This window comes from Cucurbita pepo, chromosome LG05 (genome assembly GCF_002806865.2).
Source record: "Cucurbita pepo subsp. pepo cultivar mu-cu-16 chromosome LG05, ASM280686v2, whole genome shotgun sequence".
NCBI lineage: Eukaryota > Viridiplantae > Streptophyta > Magnoliopsida > Cucurbitales > Cucurbitaceae > Cucurbita > Cucurbita pepo.
In genome coordinates, this window is record NC_036642.1 from 8,752,565 (window position 1) to 8,776,132 (window position 23,568).

The 23,568-nt window shown below is 36.0% G+C and overlaps 4 protein-coding genes across 6 annotated transcripts; 3 read left to right on the plus strand and 1 right to left on the minus strand.

Annotated features, from left to right (window-relative positions):
• Window positions 1–343: 343 nt before the first annotated feature.
• LOC111796171 (BURP domain-containing protein BNM2A-like) lies at window positions 344–2,173 on the minus strand. 2 transcript variants are annotated; one of them, XM_023678893.1, is made up of 3 exons: window positions 2,117–2,173; window positions 1,479–1,556; window positions 344–1,314 (listed from the first exon to the last, which is right to left on the minus strand). In XM_023678893.1, the coding sequence occupies exons 2-3, from the start codon at window positions 1,539–1,541 to the stop codon at window positions 529–531; spliced, it is 849 nt and encodes a 282-aa protein (XP_023534661.1). In that variant the 5' UTR covers window positions 1,542–1,556; window positions 2,117–2,173; the 3' UTR covers window positions 344–528. The 2 variants fall into 2 exon arrangements, with proteins under 2 accessions (XP_023534661.1, XP_023534662.1); XM_023678894.1 differs by lacking the exon at window positions 2,117–2,173 and adding an exon at window positions 1,839–2,079.
• A 4,117-nt stretch (window positions 2,174–6,290) lies between these two features.
• On the plus strand, window positions 6,291–7,813 carry LOC111796174 (organ-specific protein P4-like). The gene is made up of 2 exons (XM_023678899.1): window positions 6,291–6,368; window positions 7,399–7,813. The coding sequence occupies exons 1-2, from the start codon at window positions 6,327–6,329 to the stop codon at window positions 7,639–7,641; spliced, it is 285 nt and encodes a 94-aa protein (XP_023534667.1). The 5' UTR covers window positions 6,291–6,326; the 3' UTR covers window positions 7,642–7,813.
• Window positions 7,814–10,485: 2,672 nt separating this feature from the next.
• On the plus strand, window positions 10,486–13,878 carry LOC111796170 (proline-rich receptor-like protein kinase PERK5). The gene is made up of 8 exons (XM_023678892.1): window positions 10,486–11,415; window positions 11,668–11,749; window positions 11,903–12,348; window positions 12,511–12,597; window positions 12,708–12,778; window positions 12,870–12,946; window positions 13,035–13,182; window positions 13,291–13,878. Exons 1-8 carry the CDS (start codon window positions 10,899–10,901, stop codon window positions 13,738–13,740), a joined length of 1,878 nt encoding a protein of 625 aa, XP_023534660.1. The 5' UTR covers window positions 10,486–10,898; the 3' UTR covers window positions 13,741–13,878.
• A 1,224-nt stretch (window positions 13,879–15,102) lies between these two features.
• Window positions 15,103–23,478, plus strand: LOC111796168 (coatomer subunit gamma-like). Of its 2 annotated transcripts, XR_002815300.1 has the most exons (19): window positions 15,103–15,326; window positions 15,735–15,832; window positions 15,941–15,991; window positions 16,158–16,271; window positions 16,363–16,563; window positions 16,644–16,745; window positions 17,410–17,517; window positions 17,592–17,825; window positions 18,074–18,324; window positions 18,454–18,625; window positions 18,719–18,874; window positions 18,972–19,022; window positions 19,757–19,897; window positions 19,974–20,171; window positions 20,269–20,400; window positions 20,478–20,651; window positions 21,776–22,015; window positions 22,851–23,160; window positions 23,308–23,478. XR_002815300.1 is itself a non-coding variant. In XM_023678891.1 (18 exons), exons 1-18 carry the CDS (start codon window positions 15,281–15,283, stop codon window positions 23,043–23,045), a joined length of 2,664 nt encoding a protein of 887 aa, XP_023534659.1. In that variant the 5' UTR covers window positions 15,103–15,280; the 3' UTR covers window positions 23,046–23,478. The 2 variants fall into 2 exon arrangements, 1 of the variants encoding a protein (XP_023534659.1); XM_023678891.1 differs by having other exon boundaries at window positions 22,851–23,478.
• Window positions 23,479–23,568: the final 90 nt, after the last annotated feature.

The window sequence follows — 23,568 nt, forward strand, 5'->3', positions numbered from 1 at the left end:
AGGAACTTCAGATGATTATTAAGAGAATGGTTTGAAATTTGGAGTGATTTTTTTAATCTTGTTTTTACCTGAAACATCTTCTTACTAAAATAAAATGCTTGGAAGTAAGTTACTTATTTCAATTTCTCATATTTTAATTTTCTATGGGGTAAAGATTAAAAGCCTACCATCCTCATTGGCACTCATTCCCTTTCCCAATCAACGTGGAATCTCACAATCACACTGAATCTATTTTTGGACATTTACTTTTACGTCACCCCATTTAATCACAATCAAGCTACTATGGAATGCCATCACTCACTATTCAAACGATCGATTCATTATCAATACAAAACATGAACAGTTGGTAAAAGAATATACGTAGTATCATAGAAACTATACTTAATAGCAACCTATAGCAACCTATCCATGTTCTTACCTAAGAGATGTAAATATTGTCAATACACCAGCACACCAAAACAATTCATAGAGCAGTCTTCAAGTACAACACAATAGCACTTACAAACATCCAGTAAACTATCTATAGGTTTAGGCAGCTAACCAAACCAGACTATCAGTAGAAACAAAGTGGCAAACATGAGAAGCTCCTGGTTTTGTTTTCAGAACCTTAAAAGAGGCATGATCTTTGTCCCACTGAGAGGTATCCATATGGCAAATGGCACTAGCTTTAACTCTATCTCCATTTTCACCCCCCAGTAAAATCTCAAACAACCTGTTCTTACTCTCCTGACAATGACAGTAAAAAACAGCATAAGGGTAAGGCATGCTATGACAAGCCACCAGTTTAGGAGCCAAAGTTTCTCTGGGTTCCTCCAAAATCGTATAGTTTTGAAGAAGGATAGTAGAGTTGGAGAGACGAGTGGTTGTCAAAACTTTCAAATGGGTATCACCTCCCAACATTTGTGTAGCAAAATCAAGCAATGATTCTAAAGAATTGGCACAGAATTTGGTCTCTCCTTTGATGGATTCAAGCTCACACTGTTTAAGAGTATGCTCAACAGCTTTGGCTTGGGGTGAGCCCTTTGGAAAAGAGAAGAGATTTAGAAGATATTCAAGTTGTGATGTAGAGAAAGGAATGGAATCAGCTTCTTCTTTAGGCAATAGTTTTGGGGTTTCATATGGCTTTGAGTAAGGGAAGTAAATAGGCAACTCTTTTCCAACTTCGATATCACTTAAGGAGAAGAAAACATATAATAAAGGATCCAAATTCTCCAAATGAGTGTCTGTTTGATCATTAATTTTCAGATTCACAAACTGTTCATTGTCTTGTTCATACCCATCTTTTAATTTCCTAGCAGCACCTTGTTCTGCAACCTGCAATAGAATTGAGAAGTAAAGAACAAGTCCTAAAGCTTTGTCAAAGTTCAATCTGTTCTTGTTTCAAGTTCTTGATTTGCACTATAAGAAGTTTCAAAGAACAGAAACAAACAGAACCCATTTCCAAATTGTAGTAAGGATTGAAAATCCACAAGACTTACCATTATAATGAGTAACCCAATAAGGATACAAGAACAACAAGCAACTTGAAGATGCAAAGCCATATCTATGGTGATGATCTGAAAGCAAGGAGAGTTGGGATAGAACTATGGTGATAATATCATCAAGAATCACACGATTAAAATGCAAGTTCTATGGATTATGCATTATGATATTAAATTTCTCCATGGTTGACTTTAGATATCTATTCCGATCAAAATGGCATCCCCCAAATTCATCATAATCACGTAAACATAATATGTCCCCCCTTTTGATTCATCACTAGATTGCCGGCCACTATTTCAAAAGTGATATCCATTATCAAAAAGAATTCAAAGAATAAGGGGAAAAAAGCAGATTACCAGCCACAAACACAAAGACAGAGTCCACCAGTTCGACGATTTGGAACCAACCCATATAAAAATTCATCAATCTAAGTCAAACAACACAGCTTAATGTGTATCAGAAGCTGCACTAAGGGCATTGAAATTGGCCTTGGTTCATCGCAATGCATGGAAAAGTAAAGGTAGTTTATTCATGATTCCCAAGAACAAGAACCCACTTTCGATCTTGCTTTGTTTGTACGTTGAATTTGTTGTAAAATAAAGAGAATGGTTCAGATATGGACAATGTTGTGTACCTTTTTGACTCCATTGGAAGGAGCAAGAACAGACCCATTTTCCTCTGTCGGCTCTGTTTGCCCTAAATTTTATGCGGTGGAATTGGGAATAATCTTTATATATTTTAAAAGGATGAAGATTACATAGCTTATCTAGAACGGATGTCGCTTTAGGATCGTATGTTGAAATTTGTATCGGAACTTTGACTTTTGAGATTCTGGGTCTACCCGACCCTCTTCGAGCTTGCCCTCAACACACGTGTCACCTCGTTCTCTCTAACCGTATTTATGCATCAGCTTAGCTTTAATGTACATTTTTCTTGATGTGTTGGATGATGTATCGTTTGTCGTACCCTTGCATTTCAATACAAGTATATATCATATACATATAAGTAACACAAAGAAGAATGTTCCCTTATACAGACACGAGTGAATTGAATCTCGTAAAATGATAGTGTGAGATCCCACATCGTTTGGAGAGGGGACGAGTGCCAAGCGAGGATGCTGAGCCCGAAAGGGGTGGATTGTGAGAACCCACATCAGCCGAAGAGGGGAACGAAACATTTCTTATAAGGGTGTGAAAACCTCTTTCTAACAAATGTTTTAAAAACTTTTAGGGGAAACCCGAGAATGAAACCCAAAGAGGACAATATCGGCTATCAATGAGTATCGTAAATGTTTTATTATTATTAATGCGAACGTACATGCATTAAGTCTTGGAGTAGCTCCACGTGCAAAACATTTGTTGACGTGTAATTAATTAGTTTAATGGAAGACTTAGGTAACTAAGCATTTTGATTAACCATTTTAATAATACATAGCTTTTAACAACTCATTTTCATTAACCATTGTTGGTGGGTTTGCAACCTCCACCCTCCCTTTGGTCTAAAATTTTGACTTTGACTAAATTTATTATATATATATATATACACACACACGATGCTCCGACGTTTTTTAGTATGTGAGATCGAGGGGAACGAAGCATTCTTCATAAGGGTGTGGAAACCTCTCCCTAGTAGACGTGTTTTAAAACTGTGAGACTGACGATAATATATAATGGATCAAAGTGGACAATATGTGCAAGCGGTTGACTTTGGTTGTTACAAATGGTATCAGAGCTAGACACCATGTGGTGTGCCTGTGAGAACGCTGACAAACCACATTGGTTTGATAGAGGAACGAAACAAAGCGGAGAATTGATGCTATAATATCTTTAACTGAGTTTACGCTCAGCTTGACACATATAATATAACAAACCCAAGCCCACCGCTAACAGATATTGTCCGCTTTGGCTCGTTACATGTCGTTGTCAACCTCAGGGTTTCAAACGCGTAAACTAGGTAGAGGTTTCCACACCATTACGAGGAATGTTTCGTTCCCCTCTCTAACTGATGTGGGATCTCAAAGGGTCTATAGCATAGGAATAAGATTAACACTGTTGATACGACTCACTTTATAACGGTTACAAATGATTCGATCTTTTTATCAATCCATTAATGAAAAATATTACTATTTTACAAGATAATTGCATACAACTCGATCTTGACTTGCTCGATCTTGACTTGCTCGATCTTGACTTGCTCGTCTTTTTTTTTTTTTTTTTTTTTTTTNAACCCAACTAGCAATTAAATAATAAAACAAAGAAAATGTAAAGCATCTTTGCATAAACTTTAATTATTTTAAAGGTTGTTTGCCTTTTTCCCCATTGTTTTTCTACGTATTAAAAGTAGTGTTTAATTAATTCCATTGTTTAAAATGCATTAATCAAGTACATTTGTACCTTTAGAGGGCCTTTTTTTTTTGTTCGAGTCGGGATAATGTCGGTTTTCTAACATGACTTTTGAAGCGTTCGTAACTATCACCAGATGGAATCAAAAGTCAAATTTATCAATGATTTTTTTATTGAAATCACCGCTAAATTTTAAAATACTTAAAAAAATATATAGTTTTGAAGTGCTCGTAACAACGATAAAGTCAAAATAAAAATCAATTTTAACTGAACAGTAATTTATTTCAAAAGTTAAAGCTTAAAATTTCTATCTTTATTGAAATTGTAAAATTTTAAATAGTTAATTTTGATTTATAATTATTACGAACGTTCACATATTTTTCACGATAATATAATATTGTCCACTTTAATTTTTTGTTTCCGTTCCACCCATAAAAGTCTTACACAAATGACGATATTGTCCCTCATGTATATTCTCGTAATCTATTAAAATTAGAGGACTAAACTAATTTAATCTTGAATTAATGTAATTACAATATTTATTAAAAAAAATTAATTAGTTAAATCAATACTATATCCATTTGTTTATAATTATAACTAATTATTCAATTAGTTCATTATTAATTATTTGATTTTTTTTTAGTATTTTGATATTTATTTGTTTTTTTATTAATTAATCTATTAAAATTATATTAATTTCATAAAATATATTCTAAGCATAATTTTTTTCCCATCAAATCCTAACCATAGATCTTTGATTCCTCCCCGTAATCTAAATAGGATAGAAGACGAGATTATATTCTCTGTCTCCATCCTCGTTTCCACCCCCACTATATATATATATAATCATTTGTAATATTAAAATTTTAATTTTTATAAATTTTTTTAAACGTTATTTTTATAAAACATTATTGAATTTATTAAAACGTTTTACATTTTTTAAATAGAAACTATATTAAACTCGATCCCTGCAAAAGTAAATGGAGAATTTCGTGTGAACGAACAATGAAGGAGGAGACAGGGATGGAGACAGAAAAGACTTTTTTGTCTCTCCCACCTGTAAATATCTCTAGTTTTGATACCCAATTAAGATATTGCTAACGAGGTGCCAATAAATAAAGATACTCATTTACAGAGCCTTGCACAATTGGTCATTGATCACTGTCAAAGGAGAACCGAAGTTTAAAAGGGTATGAAAATCTCTCCCTAGCGGACACGTTTTAAAATTTTAAAGCCAGACAGTGCTACGTAACGGGTCAGAGCGGATAATATCTGGTAGCGGTGAACTTGGACGGTTACGAAAATCTAAATAACCGAGGTTAAGCTAGTGGGTTCCCATTTTGAGTTGGAGTTTGCTTTTGAAGGATTGTTAAAGAAAAATTGATAGCTGTTTTGGATCCTTTTTTGCTTTTGATATCGATCCTATCTTCACATCAGTGGATTACAGTTCAATGCACAAACGCACAGCACCACCAAAATCACCTTTCCATCTTTGTCACATTAAACAAAACATTTTCTCTTTCCCGAGTTAACAATAAATACAATTACAATCTATGCTATAGATCGGGGATAAGATGGGTCGACTTAAACATAATTCGATTCGTTAAAACATTATACGCTCAACCCAGAAGTCAGAAGTTCGAATTTACACTGATATATCTTTGTACGTGTCGTTAAAACTAGAAAAAGGTAGACTTTATTCTAAAAGCTTCTATCACATTCACACTCGACCCTTGGCTCACAATCAAGTTTGTTTGAGATCTCACGTCGGTTAGAGAAGAGAACGAAACATTACTTATGAAGGTGTGGAAACCTCTCTCTCCAGTAGACACGTTCACCTTGAGGGGAAGTCATTGAGAGAAAAACCCTAAAATGACAATATTTGCTGGTGGTGGGCTTGGGCTATTACAAATGATATCAGAGTCTATCAGAGCCAGACACTGGGCTGTGTGCCGGGGATGAATTATGAGATCCCACATCGGTTAGAGAAGGGAACGAAGCATTTCTTGTAAGGGTGTAGAAACCTCTTCCTAGTAGACGCGTTTTCGAAACTTTGAGAAAAACTCAAAGAGGACAATATCTGCTCGCGGTGGGGCCTCGATGAATGTTTTATTTAAGAGATTATGATCGGTGTACGATCGTAAATCAAACAGTGTTTTGAAATCGAGTTATAAGCTCGACTTTTGTTTGACTTTTAAACCGAACGAATCTAATTCACGAGTCAAACATTTCTTTTGGTAACCTAAAGGGAGAACAATAATGCTTTATTTTTCCATTGACATGAGAAAATGCATCTAAAGAGCCACACCAACCCACTAGGCATTAAAGGATTAATTTTTATTTTAAAAAAAAAAAAATTAAGGGTTTTTTTTTTTTTTTCATCCAAGCCCCTAGAAATTAAATATTTACTGTTTTGACCCAAATTTATCTATAAATTGGAAAACCAACCAGGTTAAAGACATTGAATTCAACATCTGTGTCCTGTTGCGACTGACAGATCACATGAAGCTTTCTGCTGCTTTCTTCCTCCTTTCTCTTCTTCTGGTAAATTTTTCATATTCATAACTCTTCGATATCACGTTTTTCAAATCGTTCGTAGTTTTTTAGACACGATAAAAGTGATTTTTGGACATTTTATTCTCAAACGTCTTTTTTTGAGCTACGAGAGGTAAAACGTATCGATAATGTTATTACATTGAACGGTACGTTAATCCTTTGAATCTGGTACCAACGAGTATCATTTCTTTTAGAACAACGTTGTCTTTCAAATTTTTCAACTACAAGAGCTGCTTTTGCTAAAACTCGAGTTGTTTCTTGAAAATTTATTTTGGGTATGAAAAAACCGAGTGTTTTAGAGATGGTTTTGTTATTCCTAATAATATGGCTCGGTTATAGATCGCTTCTTCTAAAGTACGCCCTCTTTGTTTCACTTGCAACAATTAGTTTTCCGGGTAAAAAAAAAACATTAAACATGCCATTTTATGAAACTAACACTTTTGACGTTAGTTGACGTACAAGAATTTATATACGTCGGTTATGAATCTCCACCCATCGAGAAAACTTTTTATCTTATTAACCAAAGAAATAAGACTTTGCAATAAATTTTTAAGAAATCCCGAGGCACCCATCCCAAGGTACGATTCCCAAAATCCCTAGAATATATATATTTATTTAATTTCATAATTATTTTTAATTATTTATTCTTCGGGTACTCTTAAAAATAATTTTTATTTTTAAGTTAACCTTTTAGTTAAATATTTGAAAATAAATAAATAGATGTTCGATGAGATTTTAGTTTTATTAAAAACAAAATTTTAAATAAATAACTCGGAACAATCCGAACTAAACAATTAGTTCTATTTAATAAACGTTACTTGGGTTGAAAAAGTTTACCACTTAAACAATTAGGTTGAGTCTAAATAACGTCACAACCTGACCCAACTCGACCCGACTAAATCCAGCTTGAACAATTGAGTTGAATCTAAAAAGACATTCCAACCCGACCAAATTCCATCCACGAACGCTCGTATCAAGTTGATGCATTTTTTTTGGGTACTGATTTTGGGCATCACAGCTAGCAAGTGTAAGCCATGCAAGGAAGGAGAAAGGGGAGTACTGGAAAAAGGTAATGAAAGATGAAGCAATTCCAGAGATGCTGAAAGAGCTGTTGTTTGATGATGATTCATTGGTGAGCAGCGACGCCCAAAGCGAGCACTTCATGAACAACTTTGATACCCATCCAAATGCTATCATATATCACTCTCATGGCGCCACTCATGACCATCCTGGCCACAAAACCAAGCCCTCAGCCCCATGATCATCATATCATCCTGTCCACCATGACTTGTGTCAAGGGGCTTCATGTTTAGTTTGTGTATATTATTATACATCTATTGTGCTCTCGAATTGATATGGGTTTCTCTCGATCTTTGATCTCTTCTTGTTTGTTATATGATATATTAATACTATTTCGGGTTTTGTGTGTTTAATTTGTGTTGTAATCTATGTGGGTATTTTCTTTTTAAGCTTATGAGATTTGGGTTGTGGTTCAAATATTCACTTATAAGTGAGATGGGTCGGTCTGAGACATTTCTTAGACTTAATTGTGAGATTCCACGTCGGTTGGAGAAAAGAACGAAACATTCTTTATAAGAGTGCAGAAACCTCCCCCTAATATACATGTTTTAAAAGCTTTGAAGGGAAGCTCACAAAAACCAAAAAATACCTATCAGTGGGTTTGGGCTATTACAAATGGTATAAGAACCAGACACCAAATGGTATACCAGTGAGAATGTTGAGTCTCGAAGGGAGTGGACACAAGCGGTGTGCTAATGAAGAGGTTAAGTCCCGAAGAGGGATGGACACTGGACGGTGTGCTATACTGATTGAGTTGGATTGATAAAGTTTTGTAGGTCGTGAAGGCTATATCCTAGTCGGTTTATTACGTGATAATAAGGTTGTGGCGAATTCAAATTCACTTTTGGATGCATATCTTTGGGGATATGCCTTATAAATTTCAAATCGATATGGGAATATGCCTTATAAATTTCAAATCTTTGACTCATAGAGAGACCATGCATGATCACTCAATGTCCACATTCTTGTATGAAACAAAAGAATCTCATTCATGTTGGAATGTCTACCACTAGTATTAGGCATATAAGTCTTAAAAATGTTGACCGATGACCCGTTTATTTGATTAATCTATCTAAACTATAATCTAAATTATAAAAGTTAACTGGGGTTAGATTTTTTTTTTTTTTTCGATTTGAGTTGGGTTGTGTTGAACTTTTGAAAAACTGAAAATTCAGTTCGGTTCCTTACCCTAGTTGAAGCTTTTTTTCTTAGGTTAACTCGATAAATTTGAACAACTCAAAAATAAGATTCACAACCAAACCCAACTCAGTTCAATCATGCTATGTTATGAAATTAAGAAAATTTTGTGTTTGTAATCGATGTTATTGATGTATTGTGGCTCATGAATGTTTGATATTTAAATTTTATAAAATTTTAGTTACTAATATCACATATATTATGAATAATTACGAATTTTTTAAATAATTAAAAAAATACTCAATAAGAACCCAACTTAAAAATAGAGAGTTAGGTCGGGTTGTAATTTAAACTCTAATGGGACATTTGGATTGGTCCAAAAAAACTTCCAACATAACCTTCGGGTGTGCATGGGTTGAGTTGGGTTAGGTTGGACATTTATAGACCTAACCAAATTGTTCGAAATGTCAATTTTTTAACTTAAATAATGAACCCATCCCAACTCAAACTTTTTTGGGTTGGATTAGTTCGGGATGTTTAGGTCGTTTATTCAATTTTTTTTAATCTAAGTAAAATGTTAGTTTTTAATACGTTTATTTATTTATTTATTTCCAAACATTTAATTGAGGTTTACCATTCAGTTTAAATATATATTTTGAAAATTTTTCTTCCAAATAATAATTTTCAATAGAAAAAAAAAAATTATGAAATGAAATCAAAATAATGTAAGCATACGTGTAAGTAAAAATATATTTATTTAAATCAACAATAAAATTGAGTTGGTTGGGTCAACCCAATTATGTCACGATAGCTTATGAACCAATCTAGCCTATAAATTTTTTTATTTAATTTGAACCTAATCCAATCCAAATCGTACTGGTTGGGTTGAGTTGTTTAGATCTTTCGAATTCTCAAAAAAATTTTAACACTCTTAACCTAATTCGTGTTGGTCCCTACAATTTAGTCCATATCTGAATCGAGAGATAAGAATCCAATATTTTACGATAAAATTAATTTAGATGAACAACTCACGATCCATAATGTTCGAATACAAACAACACTTGAATCTAATTCTCAACATGCTTTTTATATATATTTACTATTTTTTTCACTATAAAGACTAAAATCTAAATTAGATCTCTTACAAACCCAAATTTGAAAACTAAATCGTTGTTTTCATGGTCGTTTAGATAGGAAATGTTCATATGACAGGTGAATTCAACCAATCTGACTATCAAATTCAAATCATAATAGTTGGGTTGGGTTAGATTTTTTTTTTCCAGCTTGCACTGGGTTGAAGTTTTAAAAACCGAAAATTCGAGTTAATTCACAGATTGAGATTTTTTTGGTCAAGTTTCTAAAAATTTTATCGAATTTTTACCTTTGCACTAGCGTAATGGTCTGTTGAAAGTGGGTGGTTCCAGGTATGACAGAGCTGGGTCATCTGCAACTCGGCTTGTAGTCAAGCCTCACCTTGGTCAAGTATGAGAATAAAGTTTTCGTGCAATGTCAGCTATGCATGCCAATAAAACTCCACCAACCTAAAAATAAAGTTATAATTCAACTCACAACCGTACACTATTTTTAAAATTATTACGAAGATTAAGAATATTTGACGTTTATGAGATTTTAGTTATTAATGTAACATGTATAGTAGATAAGTATAACTCGACAACCCAGCCCAACTCGAAAATAGAGGATTAAAGTGTGAACTCTATTCTAGTTATTCAGGTCACTAACCCATTTCAGGCCAATTTTAAAAAAAATTCTCAACCCAATCCAACCTATGGAAAGACTGGGAGCAAAATATTTATTAATGTTATATGTATTAATTTAACATTACAATAAGTTAAAAAATAATAATAAATAAATAAATCTAATTATAGGATGCAAAATCATGCGGCCCATATCGGCCATTGTTGAAGCTGTGGGCAATTTACAGGTGCAGCATGAAGATAGCGGAACAGAGGGAAGCTGTACCTGAAAAATCGCAGAGGAAAGCTCAGAAAAGCTTGGCTGTAATTTCAACTCCATGGAAACAGACACACTCATCTTCTTCCCAACGAGCTCCCGATTAAGCAATCACAGAAAGAATTCGGTTCCTCCGTTTCTCTTATCCGATTAGAAATCCCTAATTTACTTTTCTTCAATCGTCACTTTGCCCTAATTTCCTCTTCCCTCTCTTGATTCTCTTCTCTGCCATTTTCTTCTTCTCTTTCGTTCTTCTGCGTCGTTTTGGAGGAGCGCCGAGGGTTTCCCCGGCACTTTTGAACAAATTAGTTTTTGCCGGAAACTCTTCTAATGTCTGATTCATCGGATTCTCCGTCTCCTTCTTCCGAATCGGATTCGGATTCTGGTTCCTCTCCTCCGCCTCCGTCTGATTCTTCTCCACCTACGCCCGAGTCCTCTCCGCCACCGCCGCCGGATGTTTCTCCGCCTCCTCCGACTGGTTCATCTCCACCTCCACCGAGTGCATCACCGCCGCCGCCGAATGACTCAAAGTCTTCATCTCCTCCATCTCCTACATCTCCTCCTCCTCCTCCTCCACCGCCGCCACCTCCTCCGCCTTCTCCTCCACCTCCTGGATCCTCCAGGCATACTTCTCCGCCGAAATCGATCTCCTCCTCGCCTCATTCCCGATCCTCAGACTCCTCATCCGGCGACTCTACGCCTGAGGTGGTTCCGATTATCGTAGGAGTGGCGGTGGCGGCAGGTTTTTTGCTATTCGCCATGGCACTGATATTCTTCGCTTGCAGCCGAAAGAAAAAGAAGCGAGAGAGTAATGCCGTATACTACGATGATCGACCTAATCAGAAAGGTAATCACTCTTGAAATTACCTTTTTACCCTCCTTAAAAAAAAACACGCCAAATTATATATAAAATATTATTACCTAAATTTTATAATTTATTTTAAAATATCCCTATTTTCTATGTCAGATTCGACCTTTTAATCCATTTTTATTAATAACTAATTTTGAAGGATTTATAAAAGATAAAGGGTAATATAGTAATTTAGTTTTAATTCAAATAAATTTTTAAAACTCAAAAATTCAATAAATAATTTTGTAGGTGGGGACCCCTATTACAACGGAAGGAATCAGAACTGGAACGGTACGGGCGAACATTTCGTGAACATTCCGCCAGCCACCGGCGGAGGGCAAGGAGGAGGATGGCCACCGCCAGCCACCGGCGGTGGGCAAGGAGGAGCATGGCCACCGCCAGCCACCGGCGGAGGGCAAGGAGGAGCATGGCCACCGCCAGCCACCGGGGGAGGGCAAGGAGGAGCATGGCCACCGCCAGCCACCGGCGGAGGGCAAGGAGGAGTATGGCCACCGCCGCCGCCACCACCGGGATTATTAAGCAGCGACATGAGCTCAAGCTTCTCAGGGCCACATGGGCCACCGTTACCACCGCCACACCCGTCGGTGGCGCTGGGGTTCAATAAAAACACGTTCACATTCGACGAGCTGATGGCAGCCACAGGCGGATTCTCTCCGGCGAACTTGTTGGGCCAAGGCGGATTCGGATACGTTCATAAAGGAGTGCTGCCCAACGGCAAGGAAATTGCCGTAAAAAGCCTTAAAACGGGTAGCGGACAAGGTGATCGGGAATTCGCGGCGGAAGTAGAGATTATCAGCCGCGTCCACCACCGTCATTTGGTGTCCCTCGTCGGTTATTGCATGACCAATGATCGGAAGATGTTGGTCTACGAATTTGTTCCTAATAACAACCTCGATTTCCACCTCCACGGTACGATTCTGTATAAATTGTAGTAATGGTTCAAGCCCACGATGATCTTATTTAATTTTTAAAATATGTCTATTTCATTTTCGTCCCAACCCAAATAGGATCTTACATTTATTATCATTTTAAAGCGGTAAATCTGAATCTTGAAAATGTGAAAACTTATAGGGGAGGGGCGCCCACCGATGCCGTGGTCGATGAGGGTCAAGATCGCACTCGGTGCAGCTAAGGGTCTGTCCTACCTCCACGAAGACTGTGAGTAAAGTTTAAGGATATTTTTATTAATTTTAAATTTTTTATTTATTATTACGCGTAAATTATAATAATTAGATAATTTTAATAAAGTGTTTGGATATGGATTTCAGGTCATCCTCGCATCATCCATAGAGACATTAAGACGGCAAATATTCTTATAGACATGAGTTTTGAAGCAAAGGTAAAATAAATAATTCTAATTAAAATACAATTATCAAATTCCTTTCGTTATTAAAAAAATTATAATGTTTTTTTTTATTTATTTAAAAAAGGTGGCTGATTTTGGATTGGCTAAGCTCAACCAGGACAATTACACTCATGTATCCACTCGGGTTATGGGCACATTTGGGTACGTTCGAATATCGGATACCTTTATTTGTATATTTTTATATTTTTAATTCGAGTTATAATTTTATCTAAATGGGTTAATGATGCAGTTATTTGGCTCCCGAGTATGCATCAAGTGGGAAGCTAACAGAGAAATCAGACGTATTTTCATACGGAGTAATGCTTTTGGAGATCATAACTGGAAGACGACCCGTGGACGCATCGGGGGAGCTGATGGAGGACAGCTTAGTGGATTGGGTTTGGAAATTTAACATGAAATTTTAATAAATTCAGATTTTTTTTTTTTTTTTTTTTTTTTATTGTTAAAAAAAAATTAATTAATTAAGAAAATTTGGTTGCATACAGGCGAGACCTCTATGCTTGAAAGCAATGACTGAAGGAGCCTACGAGGCGTTGGCAGATCCAAGATTGGAGAAGGACTACGACGCTCAGGAAATGGCATGCATGGTGGCTTGTGCTGCTGCATGCATTCGCCATTCTGCTAAACGCCGTCCCAAAATGAGCCAAGTTGTGCGGGCACTCGAAGGCGACGTATCGATGGAGGATTTGAACGACGGAGTAAAGCCAGGGCAAAGCTCATACTTCGGCTCCGGTACGTCGTCGGATTACGACGCAAGCTCTTACAGCGCCGACATGAAAAGGTTCAGAAAGGTAGCGTTGGAAAGCCGGGAGTACACTAGCAGTGATTATGGTGGGACGAGCGAGTATGGGCTAAACCCATCAGCGACGAGCAGTGACAATAGTCAGAAGCCAAGCCAAGCGTCGTCGCCCAATTTACAGCCCAACAAACCCTAAATTTTCAGCTTCTTCTTTGAAATGTTGTTATTATTGTCGTTGTTGTTGTGCTGGGCATGGACCGGCCAGTCGATGAACTCTCGCAGTTTGTTTTTGAAGATTTTAGGTTGCGGATCAGTTTTGGTTTCTTCTTCGCAGTTCGTAACAGAGGTTTATGTGTAAACGCATATATAATTCATTTTCTTGAATGAGTTTTTGTTGGACTTCTTTCATTTGTTCGGTTTCTCGTGTTTTTATTAATGTATTACTATATATGAGTGATATGATAAAAATACATTTTTGGTGCATGAAGTATTTGTCTTATCTCGTTCGTTATGATCGAAGCATTCAAGCTACTAGATCAAATTATGGTTCTCATCTCTAAATTTGGAACGTAAAAATGAATTTTTTGGTTGAAATGTTGTTCTGACGAGTGAATGATATAAGTATGTTCAATTGTTCGGATAAATATTTGAAAAGGTCAAGGGTGTCTGACTAGATTTTGAATCAGATCATCAATCAACATGCACATTGTCTTGTGATCCCACACATAGACTGACAAGGTGGTGACAAGTTCCATGATGCAACCAAGGAGGACAGTGCATCATCCAATATACCAAGAAGAGTGTGCATTAGAGCCAAGCTGAGACATATGCAAGGTTGGAGAGAACGAGGTGATACAAGTGTCGAAGACAAGTTTAGAGAGAGTTGAGTAGGGATTTAGGTCATAGCCTCAAACGTTGGGGGTTTTGATATGAGTTTCGGCATGAGGCTCTTGAGTTAAGTCCGTTTATATGATATGAAAGCTTACCAAAATCGCATCTACTCCACAAAAATTAGAAATGCTTTAAAATGTACTATAGGGAAGGCATGATGCCAATTCTTTACCACCCCTAATGTCAGCTTCGTAAATGATATGACATGTACACGAGAGGGTCTAATGCCTCAATAGAACTCGGATTGATGGATGTTTGGGATGTCCCGATGTTACGAACGACACATAGGCCCATTCTCAATGGGCATGACCGAGCAAGCTTCAACGGTCGATGACATGTAGGGATTTTGGATGACATCAATATACGATGGTCATGTTAGTTAGCAACAAAGATGATGAGATGAGATACGACGTTGCATGTGAGAGACCTTGACCTCGAATAGAGGCAAGGTCGAGCCATATAAATTGGAGAAAGTGTAAATTAATTTATTTATGAAAATTTAAGATTTTAATTTATTTATCAAATAAAGTTGAATTAAAAAAAAAAAAAAATTTAATAATGAAAGGTAAAAATTAAAATTACAAAAATGGAAAATTCAATAAAGACACGTGTTAATTGGAGTGGCGAAAGGGGTGATTGGATCTGCCTTACAAATATTATACGCACCCGCCAATTTCCTTCTTCCGATTTCTCCCTCTTACGTTACATCGTCTTCTTCGTTTTATTCACATTCGACTTGGATCTCACTTCCATAGCTTCCTCATTTCAATCTCCAGCCACGGAGGGGAATCGCCTGCAACTCTCTTCCATTCCGATCTCTCACACCTTCTTCAGATTCTTCCGCCATGGCTCAGCCTCTCGTCAAGAAGGATGACGACTACGATGACGAAGGTATTCGCTCGACTTTCTTTTCATTGCGATTACTTTCTTGTATCATTCTGCGTTTGGAATTCGATCTGGTTGTTTTTTGAATTTCGGATTAGTTTCCTGATTTTCTTAGCTCTAATTTGTGTCTCAATTCTCGAGTTTTGGCAGATCTCAGTGATTTTGTTATTTTAGTTGCGTTTAGGAGAGGATATACTGGTGTCTATATGTTGATCTAGTCATAGTTTAGATGTTTGGATTGAAATGTGGATGCGTTTGTTTAATTGACGTGAATGGAATTGTTAAATTCTTTGGAACTCCTGGTCACAATTTGGTGGAATTGCCTTTATATTGACGTATTGGTCTGCGTATGTTGATCTAGACTAGTTTTTCCGTGTTCTCTGACGCTGGTTGGGTTTTATTTTTGCTTCTCAGAGGAGTATTCTCCATTTTTGGGGATTGAGAAAGGTACTGTTCTTCAGGAAGCGAGGGTATTCAATGATCCTCAGCTAGACACAAGGAAATGCTCTCAGGTATATATGCTTTTTAGTCCATGGAAATAGTTGATATTCGAGAGACCAATCTTTCACTTTTTCCTAGTTTAGTTTTTGGTTTTGATCGCTTTTATGTTTGGTATTCAGGTCATAACGAAGCTTTTGTATCTTCTGAACCAAGGTGAAACCTTTACAAAGGTTAAGTTGCCTCTACTTCAATTCCTCATCAAAATTTTAGTTATTTTTCTTCCCAGATTTTGCTGCTACTTTATAAATGAACCGAATATAGATACATGCATGTTTTCTCCTGTGTGAATTTTGCGGTTGGTTTCTCATAATATTCTTATTCTCTGAACTCTTATAGGTTGAAGCTACAGAAGTTTTCTTTAGTGTGACTAAGCTCTTCCAGTCTAGAGATATAGAATTGAGGAGAATGGTTTATTTAATGATAAAGGAGCTCTCTCCCTCTTCTGATGATGTTAGTACTTGTTTGATGTAATTTCACGAGTTTATAGTAAATTATAGATACAGAAATACAAACTGACCATTCTTGAATTTTCAAATTAAAGGTTATCATCGTGACAAGCTCCCTGATGAAGGATATGAACAGCAAGAATGATATGTACCGTGCTAATGCTATACGTGTACTTTGTAGAATAACAGATGGTACCCTTCTCACCCAAATTGAGCGGTATTTGAAACAAGCGATTGTAGACAAAAACCCAGTGGTTGCTAGTGCAGCCTTAGTTAGTGGGATTCATTTACTCCAGGTACCATCTAGCTGTGTTTAACGATAGACTTTTTTATATTGATATTGATTTTATTAACATTATTTTGTCTCTTTACTTAGACCAATCCTGAGATTGTGAAACGATGGAGCAATGAGGTCCAGGAAGCTGTTCAGTCAAGGGCACCACTCGTACAATTTCATGCTTTGGGTTTGCTTCATCAGGTATGCTAAAGTTAATCTTTTAATTTATTATGTGCTTAGAATACGGAGATTTTATTTTGGTTCATCAGTCACATTTTTCCAACACTATTGATTCCTTGAGTAAAGATTTTTGATGAGTTACTACTGTATATCAGAGTGATGATTAGCGTGATAGCTTTAGGTTTTCTCACTGTTATTAAAGTTACCGCCAACCATTACTTATTGGCCTCTTAAGCAGCCTAGTGTTTTAATCAAACTTATCTTCTAATTTGCAACTATTCCCCTATTACTACTCAATTTTCTTTGATATAGAGAGTTAACTGTTCTTTTTAGTGCTCTCAATACTCTTCTTTATTTTGTTTGTGTAAAAATTGCTGCTTAAAAATCATTTTCTTTTTCCAAACATCAGTAGTAAATCCTTCCATACTGCTGAATATCTCTGTTTTTCATTTATATGTTATTTGCTGCAGTTCTGAATTTCTGTCTCTAGCAATGCCACATTGAAACAGGCTAGGATGTGTTGAGAAAATTTCTTGATAGTTGTAAGATGAGCATGAAATTTATTGAGATTGCACATCGTAGTGTGATTTAATATTTTTCTGGGCATAATGACTACTTTTGATCTCTGGGCTAGGGTAGTTTAGAATTTAAAATACATAATAGAAACTTGTATTCAAAACTGCAGATTCGTCAGAATGATCGTCTAGCCGTTAATAAGTTGGTTAGTAGCTTGACACGGGGCACTACTCGCTCTCCTTTGGCCCAATGCCTTTTGGTTCGTTATGCTAGTCAGGTATGTTTGGGAACAGGGTCATACTAAGCACCACATTTCTCTTTAATGTTGATGCACAAATAAGTCTTTTGCAGGTTGCTAGTGAGTCAGCTGCTAATAGCCAAACTGGGGACCGGCCTTTATATGATTTTCTTGACAGTTGTCTGCGACACAAATCAGAGATGGTCATCCTTGAGGCTGCCAGAGCTATTGCAGAACTAAATGGTGTGACAAGCAGAGAAGTTGCTCCAGCAATTACTGTACTTCAGCTCTTTTTAAACTCTCCCAAGCCAGTATTGAGATTTGCTGCCATTCGTACTCTGAACAAGGTCTTTTACATTTGAGATGTGCTCTTTTCTCTATAAAATTTAGATTGTTTCTCTCAAAATAGATGGTTAGTCTATATATTCTTCTTGACGGAAGAAAATATGGAAAATAACTATTTCTTTTGTTTTTATGTCTCCCTTATTTAATTTATTTAATCATGGCAAGTTGTGTGGGTTTTTCTTGTACTTCTACTTCATTCTTGTTATTATCTTCTTGAAATCAATATCCAAAGAAACTTGTACCTCTACAGGTGGCAATGTCACATCCAATGGCTGTCACGAACTGTAACATTGATATGGAGAGTTTGATTTCAGATCAGAACAGAAGCATTGCAACTCTTGCAATAACTACACTTTTAAAGACCGGAAACGAGTCAAGTGTGGATCGGCTGATGAAGCAGATAACAAATTTTATGTCTGATATTGCTGATGAATTTAAAATTGTAGTTGTGGATGCCATTAGGTCCCTGTGCTTGAAGTTTCCATTGAAGTACAGATCTCTGTGAGTAAATAATATTCATAATTTAGTGTTTGAATATTATAGTTGATTGGGTGCACACTTACTGTGTATGGTGTAAATATTTTTCACATGAAGCATTAATCAGTATTGTTTGTACTTTTGTTATTTTAGGATGAACTTCTTGTGCAACATTCTTAGAGAAGAAGGCGGATTTGAGTACAAAAAGGTGATAGTTGATTCAATTGTGATACTTATTAGAGATATCCCTGAAGCAAAAGAAAATGGCTTGCTTCATTTGTGTGAGTTCATAGAGGACTGTGAATTCACTTATCTTTCCACTCAGGTTAACCTTCCAACATTATATTGATAATTGGTTGAGAAGTTAGATCTTCCTCTCCTTCTAACGTTGTATATAAGTTTACTTTGCTTTTATTAGATACTTCACTTTTTGGGGATCGAAGGTCCAAAAGCTTCAGATCCTAGCAAGTATATACGTTATATATATAATAGGGTACATCTTGAGAATGCAACTGTTCGAGCCTGTGCAGTGAGCACTTTGGCGAAGTTTGCTGTTATGGTTGATTCATTGAAGGTAGCGTTACTTTAGTCCTCATTCCCATTAAAATGAAAGTGCACTGTTAACTTTTTACTTCGCTAAACTGATTGAAAATTTCCTGAAACTGTTTCAGCCCCGAATATATGTTCTCCTGCGACGATGCCTTTTTGACAGTGATGATGAGGTGAGTTTGTTATTTAACAGGCCTTAGTTTTTCTTGTTCTGAATGATTTAGTTTGACTAGCGTATTCATGTTCGATTTTTTTATGCTTTAATACTACTTTTTTGCATGTAAGTAGTCATATGATGAATGCAATTATTCTGTCGTTAAATGTTTCAGAAAAAAAATACTTGTAGAAGTTGTAAGAATCAACTGATGAAAACTAAGATCGAGTTTCTGGCTTAGAACAAAGCCTGATTAACCTCTCCAAGTCTAATTATATTGCTCCCTGGACCTATTCATTGGTAGAACCAAAAGGTTGCAGTCTGAATAACAAGAAGTTTGCTATGCGTGCCATTTTTGAGCAATCAATAAGGGATGGTAATAAATAAGGTCTACAAGTTTTCAGTAATTTAAGACCAGAAAGACCTTCTTTAAATTGTAGAGTTGAGTATAGGGTTACAACTAACATCCACATGTCGATCCCCATATTTGATTTGATGATATCTAGTTATGTAGGCAGAAGTTCAGTCATTATCGCCATATCTTCTTGTTACGAGTTTTGCAATCAGTGTTGATGCTGCGTATTTATCGTCATTGTTATGATTTTTCTAATGTTTTTCTGCTTCCTTTTTGTTTGGATTTTAGAAATACTCTTTGATTATTTTTGTTTCTCTAAGAATATGGACTTAGTTTTTAGGTTCTTTTTTCTCTTTACCTGAAAAGAATAGTAACTATGGACCAATTGCTGGCTACAGGTTCGTGATAGGGCAACCCTTTACCTTAAGACACTGGGAGCAGATGGTTCAGTGGTTAAAAATGAGAAAGACGTGCAAGAAATTGTTTTTGGGTCTCTAGACTTACCACTGGGCAATCTTGAGACCAGTTTGAAAAATTATGTAAGGTGTTTTAACCTGGTGTTCTTAAATTTAGTTTACCACAGTCACTATCTCATCTCATTGCATATGGTCACAGGAGCCTTCTGAAGAACCTTTTGATATCAATTCTGTGTCTAAGGAGATTAAATGCCAGCCACTTGCTGAGAAGAAAGGCAGTGGTAAAAAATCAAATGGGCTTGGGGCTCCTCCAGTTACCCTTGCTTCTTCTTTTGATGCTTATGAGAGGATGCTTGGCTCCGTTGTAGAATTTGCTGGCTTTGGGAAGCTTTTCAAGGTTCTTCCTTCGTCCTCTTTATTAACCGATCCATACAAATTCTTATATGCTAGTTTGTTTCGTTTTTATTCCGGGAACGTTTGTGTTGTCCTTGCAGTCATCGGCATCTATAGAGCTTACAGAAGCAGAAACAGAGTATGCTGTCAATGTTGTCAAGCATATTTTTGATGGACACGTTGTCTTTCAATATAACTGCACGAATACAATTCCTGAGCAGCTACTTGAAAATGTAATGCCTTAAATCAAGTGCAACTTTTTGTGGAACTACCTAGAGAATTGCTTATATAATACTGTCTGCCTCTGCAGGTCAATGTTATTGTGGATGCCTCAGAAGCAGAGGAATTCGCGGAAGTAGTATCCAAGCCACTTAGGTCTCTTCCTTACAATACACCTGGACAAACCTTTGTAGCATTTGAGAAACCAAATGGAGTAGCTGCTGTTGGGAAGTTCTCAAATATGTTGAAGTTCATAGTCAAAGAGGTATGAAATTTTCCCACATTTCTCAAATTGTGCAGCAGTATTTCAATTTATTAAGATAGAATTTGGTCTCTAGTCTATTTTCAATCATTTTCTTGTCAAGTCTATGTTAGTTATTTGTTATCAACGTGATTTGTGAGTTCTAGTATGGCATTTCACAATAAGAATGAACGTATACTGTTAGAGTGGACATTTTTGTTTTTGGAGATAAAATTTACACGTTCTTCTGGTTTCAATAATTATATGCCTAAATGAAGTCCTTTTTTTTAAAATTGTTTGTGAGGTTTCACAAGTCTCTTTCTTTGGAGGACTTCATTTGTGCTTTTTTTTTTTTCCCCCTTTTTTTCTTTTTTAATTTTCAATGAAAGTTCCGTTCTTCATAATATAACATATATATGTTTGTGTGCGCCTAAATGTTTAACTCTTCCATTAAAATTTCTTTTCATCCATAATGCACTTGTATGAAGAGAACTTCATTTTATTGTGATCATTTTAGATGTATTTTCTCATTAATAACTAAGCATTCAAATAAACCAGCATGGGTAAGTCTAGTGGAAGACCAATGTAAATAATAAAAAGGGTTTAGAGGAAATGAGTTCAAGCCATGACAGCCAATCTACCTAAGATTTAATATTTTCCAAGTTTTTTTTTTTTTTTTTTTTTTTTTTTTTTNTTGGGATTTGACACTCACAAATATAAATATGTAAAGAAATTATAAAGCTTTCAAATAAGCTTTTATTGTATGGAGCAATGTTGTAAAAGCTATTCTTTTGGCTTATTTTGGGTGAGAGAAATGAAATATATCCTAGAATGAAACTGGAAATGATGAATTTCTGTGGGATTTATTGGTTTGGTTTGATTTCCTTTGGAGCTCTTCCTCCAGAGATTTTGTTACTCCACGATAGCCTCCAGTTGGGGTAAAAATTGTGATCCACGGGAACCTTCGTATATTTTGTTGATTGATGAATTTTTTGTTTCTGATCAAGAAAAAGGAAAACAGTTAAGCATTCAAATAGTTTCATTATTATTTTATCCTAATCCATCTACTCTTTTTATTCTTTTACCTTTTTCACTATTTGGTCTTTCCATATTAATCCATCTACTTTTTTAATCCTTTTTGAGAAAAGATTGATCCATCTACTGGCGAGGCAGAGGAAGATGGCGTTGAAGATGAGTACCAGCTCGAGGACATTGAGGTGGTCGCAGCAGATTACATGTTGAAAGCAGCTGTGCCGAACTTCAGGAATGCATGGGAAAGCATGGGCGAAGATGGTGAACGAGTAGATGAATATGGGTTAGGCCCGAGGGGAAGCTTGGCTGAAGCTGTGCGTGCTGTCATAGATCTTCTAGGCATGCAGCCATGTGAGGTATGCGCATCTAGATTTATTTCGCGTGCACAAAGATTTCCATTTTATGAAACTCTTCTAAATAATAGAACAATACAACAATTAATGTGTCATCACCCGAGGAAAAACAAGAGGTCATCTTGAAAATGAACTCTGATTAGCGGCTCAAGTTTTTTCTTTTTACCATGTTTTCCTGAAAACTGACTATTATCGGTAACTGGTGACAATTAATATTACTGTTTTAGTTCATTTTAACATCTACCATCTTGACTACTTTTTATGAGTCAATGCTAAAATGAATGCTGAACTTATTCAAGTGCATGGCTTACCTCTGGTTTCATCTCTTTTCCTCTTGGTAGTTAAGTCCTCGGTTATTGTTTAGACCCCCATTTGATAGTCATTTTATTTTTGGTTCTTTTCTTTTTTTATTTATTTATTTATTTATTTATTTTGAAATTAAGCTTGTTTTGTCAATTTCTCTAGGATGGTTTTCATTCTTAAATAAACATTTGAATTCTTAGTCATATTCCATAAATAAAATCTACTTTTTAAAAACTACTTTTTTTAGCTTCCAAAACTTAGCTTGGTTTTTACATTGGTAGAAAATAGATAACGAAATGAAGAAACTTATTGGTAGAAGTTGTATTCTATGAACTTAATTTAACAAAACAAAAAATTAAATGGATATCAAATGGTGTGTTAGTTTTTTGTTTTTGAAAATTAAGCTTATCAATACTAATTTCATTTCACTATTGAGTTTATGTTTTTTTAGGAGTGATGAAACATAAAACCAACGAAATCATTATCAGATGTGATTTCTTTTCCTGTCTCTTTACTTCATTTCATTGTTTCCCAGGGCACAGATGTTGTCCCAAGCAATATGCGGTCACACACATGTTTACTATCGGGTATTTTCATTGGCAACGTGAAAGTACTCGCACGTCTGTCATTTGGTCTCGATGCTTCTAGGGAGGTTGCAATGAAGCTGGTAGTTAGATCTGACGACGAGGCAGTCAGTGACCTCATTCACGAGATTATCTCCAGCGGCTAAGTCGTAGTCGGTCCTTTGCCAGATATTTTTTCCAAGTCTTGCTGTGGATCAGAGGTTGGCAGCTTAAGAAAGATCAACCATGAAACCACTTCATTTTTGGGCGCTAGCCTTCCAGGTTTACTTTTCATTTAGCTATTGTTTAGCTCCATTATATTTTTAGCTAAAGCACCATATCGTAGTCCTTGGGAAGGTTCAACTCCTGCTATATTAATTATGACCCAATCTCTACTTTTTCATCGTATTTTTTTCCCCATCTTTTTAGGTAATATGTTACCTGAAAGGGGCAGATTTCATTCGTTGAGGGAAGCAATAAGTTTGCTCCACAAATATATGTAAGAAAGAACCGAAATTTATCTTCACATTCAACATTTTTCCTTACCTTTGAGAAAAGTGCATTTAAATTCTCAATAAATTTCATTCTGAACTTATAGATTCATCTAGTCATAGTTTTTCTTTGCGTTTGGATTAATATACGAAGTGGGTTCTATTTCAAGAACTATAGGGTCAGAAGTTGAATTTGCAG

Bases quoted from the DNA above. Each gene is read 5' to 3' on its own strand.
- LOC111796171 (XM_023678893.1), bottom strand. From the start codon at position 1,541: ATGGCTTTGCATCTTCAAGTTGCTTGTTGTTCTTGTATCCTTATTGGG. The intron at 1,315-1,478 runs GTAAGTCTTGTG...ATTCTATTGCAG, and splicing joins TTGGGTTACTCATTATAATG to GTTGCAGAACAAGGTGCTGC.
- LOC111796168 (XM_023678891.1), top strand. From the start codon at position 15,281: ATGGCTCAGCCTCTCGTCAAGAAGGATGACGACTACGATGACGAAG. The intron at 17,826-18,073 runs GTCTTTTACATT...GTACCTCTACAG, and splicing joins CCATTCGTACTCTGAACAAG to GTGGCAATGTCACATCCAAT. The intron at 20,172-20,268 runs GTTCTTCCTTCG...TTGTCCTTGCAG, and splicing joins GCTTTGGGAAGCTTTTCAAG to TCATCGGCATCTATAGAGCT.
- LOC111796170 (XM_023678892.1), top strand. From the start codon at position 10,899: ATGTCTGATTCATCGGATTCTCCGTCTCCTTCTTCCGAATCGGATTCG. The intron at 12,779-12,869 runs GTAAAATAAATA...TATTTAAAAAAG, and splicing joins ACATGAGTTTTGAAGCAAAG to GTGGCTGATTTTGGATTGGC. The intron at 13,183-13,290 runs GTTTGGAAATTT...GGTTGCATACAG, and splicing joins AGGACAGCTTAGTGGATTGG to GCGAGACCTCTATGCTTGAA.
- LOC111796174 (XM_023678899.1), top strand. From the start codon at position 6,327: ATGAAGCTTTCTGCTGCTTTCTTCCTCCTTTCTCTTCTTCTG. The intron at 6,369-7,398 runs GTAAATTTTTCA...TGGGCATCACAG, and splicing joins TCCTCCTTTCTCTTCTTCTG to CTAGCAAGTGTAAGCCATGC.